The sequence below is a fragment of the Theropithecus gelada genome, chromosome 13 (genome assembly GCF_003255815.1).
Source record: "Theropithecus gelada isolate Dixy chromosome 13, Tgel_1.0, whole genome shotgun sequence".
Classification (NCBI taxonomy): domain Eukaryota; kingdom Metazoa; phylum Chordata; class Mammalia; order Primates; family Cercopithecidae; genus Theropithecus; species Theropithecus gelada.
In genome coordinates, this window is record NC_037681.1 from 82,205,359 (window position 1) to 82,216,219 (window position 10,861).

Genomic DNA, 10,861 nt, shown 5'->3' on the forward strand with positions numbered 1-10,861 from the left:
AGCAATTCTCCTGCCTCAGCCTCTCGAGTAGCTGGGGCTACAGGCACGTGCCACCACGCCTGGCTAATTTTTGTATTTTCAGTAGAGACAGGGTTTCACCCTGTTGGCCAGGCTGGTCTCAAACTCCTCACCTCGTGATCTGCCCGCCTCAGCCTCCCAAACTGCTGGGAGTACACCTTTGTTCCTTCTTTAAAAAGTAATGGCTTTCATAAACTTGGTCTGTCTTTTCCTGTCCTCATTTTCATGGCATGTGTGTAAATTTCATGAATACAGTTGTATGGCTACCAAATTTTATGTTTATACTTAAAAAATCTTTCAGGCTGGGCACAGTGGCTCACGCCTGTAATCCCTGCACTTTGGGAGGCCGAGGTGGGCGGATCACGAGGTCAGGAGTTCGAGACCAGCCTGACCAATATGGCGAAACCCCATCTCTACTAAAAACACAAAAATTAGCTGGGCATGGTGGCGTGCGCCTATAGTCCCAGCTACTCGGGAGGCTGAGGCAGGAGAATCGCTTGAACCCGGGAGCAGAGGTTGCAGTGAGCCAAGATTGTCCCAGTGCACTCCAACCTGGGTGACTGAGACTCCCTTTCCAAAACAAAACAAAACAAAAGAAACTTTTCTGCAATTAGTTTTTTCCATTTGACAGTTTTTAAGATCCAGCCATGTCAACATTTTATTTAGTTTTTTCATTTCAATAAGTTTTTCATACAACATTAATATATTTTTACCAAACACCTTTTAATTCTACTGACAAAAAGCAATGGCTTAATCCTTTTCATTTTTATATCTTTAAAGGTTTTTTTAATAACTCAATTAGATCCTTCCTATTACCTATTTCTATTAAAAGTTGTAAGCAAAAAGTTTGGGCCAGGTGTGGTGGCTCATGTCTGTAATCCCAGGAGTTCAAGATCAGCTTGGGAAACAAAGAAAAAATAATGAGCCAGGTGTGGTGGGACATGCACTTATGGTCCCAGCTACTCAGGAGGCTGAGGTGGGAAGATTGAGCCTGGGAGGTCAAGGCTGCAGTGAGCTGTGATCATGCCATTGTGCTCCAGCCTGTATGACAGAGCAAGAAAAAGGTTTGATGACTTTAAAATCTGTCAATTACCTTTCTCTTATACTTTACTTTATCATGGGTTTAATTATGTGGTTATAAACAACAAAGCATCAAAAACAGGGTAGGAAGCACTCTTACAACCATTTCCGACGAAGATACCTTATAATCTTTAGCCTGACTTTTATTCTAGTCTTTTTAAAAAAATAGTATGCTTGGTAGGGCACCATGGCTCAGACCTGTAATCCTAGCACTTTGGGAAGCCGAGTGGGAGGATCACAAGGTCAGGAGTTCAAGACCAGCCTGGCCAACACGGTGAAACCCCATCTCTACTAAAAATTCAAAAATTAGCTGGGTATGATGGGGCGTGCCTGTAATCCCAGTTACTCGGGAGGCTAGGCAGGAGAACTGCTTGAACCAGGACCCAGAAGGCAGAGGTTGTGGTGAGCTGAGATCACACCACTGCACTCCAGCCTGGGCTACAGAGTAAGATTCTGTCTCATTAAAAAAAAGAAAGAGAGAGAGAGAGAAATCATATGCTTATCCTGGCGTTGATGCTTTATTTTAACCACGATCTTTTCCTCAGGTAGTAAACATAATACCACATTCACGACTATCCCATACACAATCAGCAAAACACACCGCTACACACTCAATAACTTATATGGTTGTTCTCTACCCAGAAACCCACCAGAACCACTGTGGTCACCTGAAAAGATCAGATGCCTGCTTCCATTGTGAGTCTGTGGTTAGAAGAGTTAATGTGTATATTTTAAAATACAATTATACACATTTTTATTTGATTTCATTAAAGGACTGATGGGTATAATGTGTCATATGAGAAATTATAGAAGGCAGAAAGAATAATGATCTATCTAGGGCCAAAGCACATTTTAGCAGTGTTTTGATCTTCTCCCTGAGAATATCTAGCTAGATAACTTTATCTAACTAGAGGAAAAGTTGTATCAAAGATCCTCACACAGTAAAAGTTACTTGGTCAAGTTGCCATTTTGTCAGATGCTTTGAAGTGATAAGCATTCTACACAGAATCAAATACTTCCCACACTATCACCACTCACTTCAATCTCTACATAAATCGTGTTCTTTCCTGTTAGTTGTAATTTTACTCTCCGATGTTACTTCTAGTATTTGCATTCTAATGTATTCTAATCCCACCATTCTTACATAATGTTCTTTATAAACTTAAAACCCCAGTAGGGGTTTAAAAAAAAAGACACAAAAGCAAACTAAAGAGAGAGAAAACCTAGCATCTCCCTTGTGCTACTGAGTGGTGAAAGCGTTTTAGTTGCTAAGCAATAGAGTTCAAGATCTTTAACAGAACACAATATTGGAGACAACATCCAACTCTTTCTGTATCTTTTTTCTAGGTGTCTACTTGGCTAAAAATAGAAAAATACTTGTAACAGAGAGTAGTCCTAATGTAACAGTGCTAAATAGCCTACTATACTAATCATGTATGCAAAAGTTGTCTACAGATTAAAAGTCACCCTTGTAAACAATTTCTTCTCCTCCCCAAGTTACACATTCCTTTAAAAAAAAAAAAAAAAAAAAAAAGGCTACCTACAGCTTTCTTCCCAGTTGACTTTAAAAGCTTAATTAGTATAATAAATTTTTCTTGTCATTATTAGTGCATGATATTTTATGAGTAGCAAAATTTTTTTTTTAATTTCAAGCAATGACTATCACATATGCTAAATCATTTTCATTATACTGCTAAATGTAACCTTTAAACAGAGTGCCTTCTACCTACCAAGCACTGTAATAGGTGCTTTATAAACCTCATCATTACTAACCCTCCAATCTCTTGTAGGGCAGGTCACATTTGTACATGGGACTTAAGCAATGACTAGAGAGAGCTTCCAGGAAACAAATTAAGACATCTAACACTAAAAACATGTTTTCCACCACAGCAGCTCTCTGCTACTACTCCTTTTCCTTTGAAATAAGACCCCCAAGGAGGTGGTAAACAAAAAGTAGACTGAACTAACAACACAGGACTTTTAGAGACCAAAAGGACTCCTTAACCAGCTTTAAGCTCTAAATCTTCATTTATAATACAATATGTTTGCTAGTTATTTTTACGCAACTGATTGTCACATGATCTATTAACTACTGCAGACAAAATCCTTCTACTTTGGGAAAGTTAACCTATTGTCCTTATAAACAAGAAAAGGAAAGCTAACCTATTGTCCTTATAAACAAAAAAAAAAAAATTTAGAAACACTTTTTTTTTTTTGAGACGGAGTCTCACTGTGTCGCCCAGGCTGGAGTGCAGTGGCCGGATCTCAGCTCACTGCAAGCTCCGCCTCCCGGGTTTACGCCATTCTCCTGCCTCAGCCTCCCGAGTAGCTGGGACTACAGGCGCCTGCCACCTCGCCCGGCTAGTTTTTTGTATTTTTTAATAGAGACGGGGTTTCACCGGGTTAGCCAGGATGGTCTCGATCTCCTGACCTTGTGATCCGCCCATCTCGGCCTCCCAAAGTGCTGGGATTACAGGCTTGAGCCACCGCACCCGGCCAGAAACACTTTTCTTAATCTACTTTTTATTAAGAAGTCAATTTTAAAACAAACCATTAAATTTCTTAACACTATGAAACATTATTAAAAGCAGTATTACTGTAATATATTCTCAATTATAAAAATTACCACTAATTCTGTTATAAGCCATGAAGAACACTGCTCTGTTGGTTTATTTATCATACCTTTAGATGTAGTGAACTAGCTTAGTGCAAAGATTAAATAGTATTAGTAGCTGAATCTATGTGGAAAAAATTAAATGCCTTTTTCCCCAATGGCTACAGACCTGTGCTTCCAATATTATATTCAAAATTGAACCCAACCTTACTTTCATAGCTTCCTCCAAAAGCAGCTGTTTTCTATGCATCCATGCTAGAAGAAATGAAGCTTAAAGCTTCATATTGAATGTACAGCATGAGTAACAACTAAATGACAGGGATAATAAATACTGACGGATAATTTTTTCAAGAATGCTTTTGGAGATAAAGTACTGATCAAAACGCCCTAAGAGTATAAACCCGGACTAACAAGCTTACAGAATCACTGCAGAGTAATGTTTTCTGCTTTTAGAGCTTCCACAGCCCTTTTTCAAGTTTCCACTATAGTGAAAGCAGTATTGTTAGATTTCACAAGGGAATGGAAACATTTATACATGATGCTTTTTGGACTACCTATAAAAGATAGTACTATATGCATCTTACATGTTTTCAAAAAGTGTAATGGCACTCAGTTTCTTAATTATGCAAATACAAGTATCTTGACAATATAAGTAACCTCATATCTATTAGCTGAACATTCATCTAACCAGAAATCTACTGTTCGGGCAACAAAACTACCTTAAAAGATTTCTGGACAGGCGTGGTGGCTCATGCCTGTAATCCCCACACTTTGGGAGGGCAAGGCAGGCGGATCACGAGGTCAGGAGATGGAGACCATCCTGGCCAATATGAAACCTATCTCTACCAAAATACAAAAAATTAGCTGGGCGTGGTAGTGCGCCGGTAGTCCCAGCTACTCGGGAGGCCGAGGCAGGAGAATTGCTTGAATCTGGGAAGTGGAGGTTGCAGTGAACCAAGATTGTGCCACTGCACTCAAGCCTGGTGACAGTACGAGACTCCATCTTAAAAAAACAAACAAACAAACAAAAAAAAGATTTCTGACCCAACTGCAGAACTTTTTACTCATTCAAAAACATGTTTGGGCTGGCGTAAGGTGGCTCGTGCCTGTAATCCCAGAACTTTGGGAGGCCGAGGCAGGTGGATCACCTGAGGTCAGGAGTTCCAAGACCAGCAGCCTGGCCAACATGGTGAAACCCCGTCTCTACTAAAAATACAAAACTTAGCCAGGCATAGTGGCGTGCGTCTGTAATCCCAGCTACCAGGGAGGCTGAGGCAAGACAATCACTTGAACCCAGGAGGCAGGGGTTGCAGTGAGCCGAGATCATGCCACTGCACTCCTGCCTGGGACACAGAGCAAGACTCTGTCTCAAAAAAAAAAACAAAAAAAAAGTTTGGCCCCACAGGTAAAAAATCAAGTTTTTTCTTGTGACACATACAATTTAAAATTTTACACACATTTCTGTTTCACCTTTTCGTTGGGTTCAAAAAAGCGAAAAACTTAAACTGATCAAAGCATGGTTTATGTTCAACATAATTCCCTACATTAACAGTACCACTTAGAAAAGTGTACGAAATTCAACTAACATAAAAATACTTGGTATTCCTGTTTTTAACTAAACAAACATGTCTGTGAAGTACTTCTGTAAATGTTTTAAAAGTAGAAGAATCATATTAGCTCCAAACATATTAAGTATATATAAAAGTACAGAGAACCTTTAATACCTACAAAGTATTTAATAACATTCGGCTCTTAAGGACAGAATAAGTATAAGAATAGTATTCCAAAACAACCCAATGTAACCATATCAAACATTATGCAATTTTTTTCTCCAAACCAATTCTCATTATGGTTAATATAGAATTCCAAATTAACACAAACTACGGAATATCTTTTTTAAAGGTGATAATTTAAAATTTTATTCTAAACCCAACAACTCTGTTACACTGTCAAAATGTTATAAAGTTTTCGTTGGCTACTTTACCTGGGCTCCTTCTCCATGGTATAAGCAATTCACCACATTATCTAATAAGTTGATATCCAGTTTTTGGCTGAAATCGAGCAGCTGACGAGCTGCATGGTCTGCTAACATTGTCATAATTGCTGGCATAGATTACTGAAAATAAAGAAAAAACATTGAAGCTGCCTATGAAGTTTTGGAATTATCAAAAACTTCCTACAAGTTATTTTACTTCAACCATGTTATTACAAATATTTTAATGAATACTTTAGAGACTTTAATTACAAAAAACAGAGAGTAAAAGCAAGTAACATAAGCTGAAATTACTTAGCTATTTGATAATTACATAAATTATTATGGTCCATTCAACTTTTCTAGTGTTTTGTTTATACACCAGAAAGACTCTCCTATTCTACTAACATTTATAAAGTATGCTAACCTATTATTTAAATGCATCCACTATTAGGATTTTATGGTCCTAAAACATGATACAGTTCAGTATCTTGATGTCCAAACTTCTTAAGCAAGTAGGATTAAGTTCAAGTAAATGTGTTTTTCTTTTCCTCCCAACTAGGGTCTTCTGGATAACTCAGTAAAAGCTCACTTCACATTATCTTAACTTTATAAAAATAATTCTATAAAGACAGAATGGGCTGAGCGCAGTGGCTCACACCTGTAATCCCAGCACTTTGGGAGGCCGAGGTGGGCGGATCACTTGAGGTCAAGAGTTCCAGACCAGCCTGGCCAACAATGGCAAAACCCCATCTCTACTAAAAATAGAAAAATTAGTCAGGCGTGGAGGCAGGCGCCTGTAATCCCAGCTACTCAGGAGGCTGAGGCAGGAGAACTGCTTGAACCCAGGAGATGGAGGTTGCAGTGAGCCAAGATGCATCACCCCATTCCAGCCTGGGCAACAGAATTGAGACTCCATCTCAAAAAACAAACAAACAAAAAAAGACAGAACGACGTTAAAAATCAAAATGTGGATATACAGTAATTCCTATCGTCTACAGCAATGGTTAGCAGGAACCACAAGTCTAACATATCTTGGTATAAATGCCCTTAGCCTCTACAGAAATAACTTAGTTTCTACACTCAAACCATTCAAATTGTTTCAACCCTCAATGAATTGGGGGATTGAAATTACATCTACAAACATATTTACTGAATATATAATCTAGGAAAAAAAACTTTACGGGCAATATGCCTAACAAGATTCATTGGCAAGTTAAAAGCTGTAAAAGCCTGCCCATTCCCAAATAAAAAAGAATTCTAAGAGAAAAATGAGCTACTTCGCCAAAATATGTACTGGTTAAAACCTACTAGTTCATATGCAACGCTATCCTTTTAAGAGGATTCTACTCTAAGATGCTGGCACACATCCAACTTTTTGTTGCCCAGAATTATAAAAAATATCTTTCCTCTGCTTTTCTTCAAAGCCAATGCCACTCAAACCTAACTGGTTAAGTCAGGGGTCCTTAACCTTTTTTGGGGTCTAAGATGCCTGAGAATCTGAGGAACCAATAGCTCTAACCTAGTTTTTAAAAACTCATGATTTTGTATACAATTGTAGAGGACTCAGGACATCCTGAAAGCCATCCATGGCACCCCCGGTTTAGTGTATTTAGAACTAACAAGGTCAGATCTCCGCTTCTTCCCATTTTAGGAACTTTCGTGGACCAGAAAATGAGTAGCTAATTTCTTTACACTGTATTTGGACAAACTAGCTTGGCAGGGGGGAAAAAAAGGCGTTAATTCCTGGCTATTTTATAACAGCTTAAAAATGTCCATAACAATAATGGCAGCAATTTCAATTTTAATGCAAATGTCTTATTTAAATATAACGCCTGTTACAACAGATTAGAACTCCAAAAAATGAGTCACCTATGACTGACATGATGTAAAAATAATGTGAAACTCAAGAAATTAGGAGTTCAAGAATTGGTCCATTATTGACAAAACTGATGAGACTTCAAAATATTTTGTAGTAGGCATTAAACAAACTTTTTTAAACAGCAGGATACTTGTTACACACCACAAAAAAACCCTTAAGATCTAAAAACTGAGAGGAAATATATATTCCACAAATGAATGTGTAAACTCTCCACCTTCAACTACTATAAAATTTAAAAGATCAGAACAATCTTAATTATTTGAGGCTTAAAAGCAATGTCCACAAAGCATCAAGATCTACGTATCAGAAGTTTTCAAATATTTCGGTTAATTATTGAACAAACTTTTCACCTATTTACTCCTACAATAGTTTAATGCCAAAACAAAAAAGGATTAAGAAAATGACTCTTCCAAGTTTCACTTTCAAATACACTGTCCTTATAGAATTCTCCGAACTAGACTGATGTGAAAAACGAGATTTAGAATAGAAGGATTTAAATACAGTAGTTTGCCATCCTTAGAACTAGCGGCTGTCTTCGAAATGACCTACCTATTCTTGAACTGTACATAGTACAGAAATGGCGGCTTTGTGGTCAATGCCAAGCACATTTAGTCCCCCAAATCAAGCCGCTTCCAAAACATTCTTTCCACTAACAGCAGCGTCCCACACTTAAGATATACAATCAGACAGCAAACAAGTCAAAGAGGGAGAGGTGTAACCACGAACGCTCATTCCCATTGGGCTCTTCAATCCTAAAATCCACTCACTGGATAACATACACTAGGGATTATCCAGCTTAATGGATAATGTTGTGACTCTACAAGTGACCCCCAATGCCAGTTCCTATCCAAAACCCAGGAAATCATAACCGTTGCTTAATAACTTCACACTAGGTGAAAAAAAAAAAACAAGTCGCTACAAGGCGAAAGACTGACTGCTCCTAAGGTGTGTGGGCAACCGCCTGCTTCATTCAGGAGAAACACACCTCACTAGGGCCCGCCCTCCCCTGGCTTCCCACCCGAACCGATTTGCAGCCCTTCTAACTATAGCACACGGGAGCACGCACTCACCCCGCCCATACTCGGAGGAGGCATTTAGACCAGGCGCCTTAAGTTCAACGCCCCTTTCTCTATGCAGCATGGCCTCGGCGTGATCAGAGGAGGTCCGGGCTGAGCCAGTACTGAATGCTTCCTCTACTACACCACTTCCTCCCACCCAACCCAAACTCAGACATCGGAATGAAGGAGAATCAGGGCATCCTCCACTGTACGAGGCCAGCAGTAAATGGTTTAACCAACTTATCACACTCAAACCCCTGAAAAGGAACTACAAGACGGAATCCCATGTGCAGGCCCCTGAAAAATTCATCTTTCCTACTTCACATGCCACTCTGCAAAAAACCGGAGAGCTTTCGAGTTTCCTTGCTGGAGGAACAGGGAGTCGGCAGCCCCTCCCTCCCCCATCCCAAGCTCTCCACCGAGGGGGCCACGTGATGCAGGCGGACGTTTCAATGCTGCTGCACTAAATATTTCTGGAAACTTCCACTCCTAATAATTTACAGAGATGTTCCTGAAATCACCCCAACTTCTCCCCAGCCCGTGGGGCTGGGGAAGCCCTTCCACCCCGCGCGGGGCCCCGCTTCACTATCACGCTCCTCGCCTTCCTCCACCGCCACCCGCACACGCGAATGACCCAGCAAGCGCTCCCCTCCCGCGGCCGCCTCCCCGCCTCCATCCCCCAGCGGCAAAAGCGGCTCCATTCAATCGCAGGCTCCGCTGTGGGCCCGGCGCGCCCCCGGCCCGCCCGCCGCCTCCTGGGCTCGCTTCCCGCGACCGCCGCGCCCCACGCTGGCCTCCTCCCGCCCGGCCGCGCCGCCGCCCGACCCTCGGCCCCAAAGACACAGTCGACTTACCCAGAGATTGAACCAACTGCTCCTTCCTTCCTTGTCGGGGGATTAGGGCCAGGGAAGGTGGGGAGGGGGAGAGGGGACGAATCAAGGTGGGTTTCACAGTTTTCCCACCTTAAAAAAGGAAATTAAAAAAACGGAGAGGAAAAGGGCAAAAAGAGCTCAATAATATTTACTATTTCAGGGACGCTTCCCCCCAACACACACACCCACCCGCCCCCCAAAAAAGAAGGGGAATTAATCTGGGGAATAAATGCTCCCGCCCGGCTGGGGAGTGAGGGAAGGGGGAGGGAACCGGGTCAAGTCCCAAAGATTCAGCCCCAGGGGGACCCTCCAGCCACAGGCAGCAGCAGAAGCGGCAGGAGTAGAGGGTGTAGAGTCCACACGGCCGGGGGGACGCTCTGCTGCCAGTTGCAGTCCGACTCCCCCCTACCAAAACACGGCTCCCTCTCTCACGCGGCTCCGGCGCTGGGCCCCCCCCAGGCTCGCCTAAACTTTCCCCCCTTCTCTTGCTCCTCAGCGACTGGTGGTTCCCCCCTCCCCCTCTGGGTGGTTGCACGGACTGCAGCAGCAAAGACTGGAACAGGCACCGCCGCCGGGGCTGTAGCTACTGTTGCTCTTGCTGATGCTGTAGCTCCCGCTGCTCCTGCCGCGGCCGCTGCAGCCGCTTCTCCCCCTCCTCCTAGTGCCTCAAACTCGGAACCGGTTGAAACCGGTTCAGACTGGGAGATTCCATCTCGGTTGAGTTTTCAGCCCATGGCGCCGCGGAGCGTTTGGAACCTGGGCCTCCGCCCCCAGCCCGCCCTCCTATTGGTCAGTTCCAGCTACAGCCGCGCCATGAGCCTATCTCTCATTGGCCTGAGCGCCAGTCAATCCCACCTCAAGGCTCCACACGAGCCCGCCGCTTCGGCCCCCGCCTCTTTTCAGCAGCGATTTGCCCGCAGAGTGGGGGAGGGGAAGTGGGGAGGGTCGAAAGGCAAGAGGAGAGGGGTGGAGGAGGAGGAGGTGGGACGAAGAGCAGGGCTGAGTAGAAAAGAGAGCGAAGGAAAGCCGCGTGGAGGATTCGTTCGAACGAGCTGTCAATCAAGTGCAGCCCGCCCTCGAGCTCTCGACTTCCCTTCCCCCTGCGGCCCTCACCCTCCCAGTGCCTAGTTCGCAGGCCCGGCCTTTCCCGCCCGCTCATTGGCTGGGCGCCTTCGGTGACGGAGAGGGTGGGGCGCAGCTCGTGAGCTAGTGGCGGCGCGAGTTTGATCGCGGCGCGCGGCGGTGTTCGATCTGCTTTCCCCCGACTCGGCCGGCCCGCCCCCACCGGCTCCCGCCAACCTGCGGGGGCCTGAGCCCGCGGGAATTAGGATCCGCCCCTTAGATGGGGGATGCGTTCGGAAAAGG

General features: G+C 43.4%; 1 protein-coding gene across 2 annotated transcripts in view; it reads right to left on the reverse strand.

The window, feature by feature from the left end:
- XPO1 (exportin 1) overlaps positions 1-10,143 on the reverse strand; it is a 58,137-nt gene extending 47,994 nt beyond the window's left edge. The window contains exons 1-3 of one of the 2 annotated variants that reach the window (XM_025353485.1): positions 10,036-10,143; positions 9,479-9,504; positions 5,697-5,828 (exon numbers count right to left, since the gene is read on the reverse strand). In XM_025353485.1, coding sequence (XP_025209270.1) covers positions 5,697-5,822 — 126 coding nt within the window. In that variant the 5' untranslated portion in view covers positions 5,823-5,828; positions 9,479-9,504; positions 10,036-10,143. Of the gene's footprint in view, positions 1-5,696; positions 5,829-8,636; positions 9,127-9,478; positions 9,505-10,035 lie in introns of those variants that run through there. The other variant, XM_025353486.1, reaches the window with a different exon arrangement.
- Between the last annotated feature and the right edge of the window lie 718 nt (positions 10,144-10,861).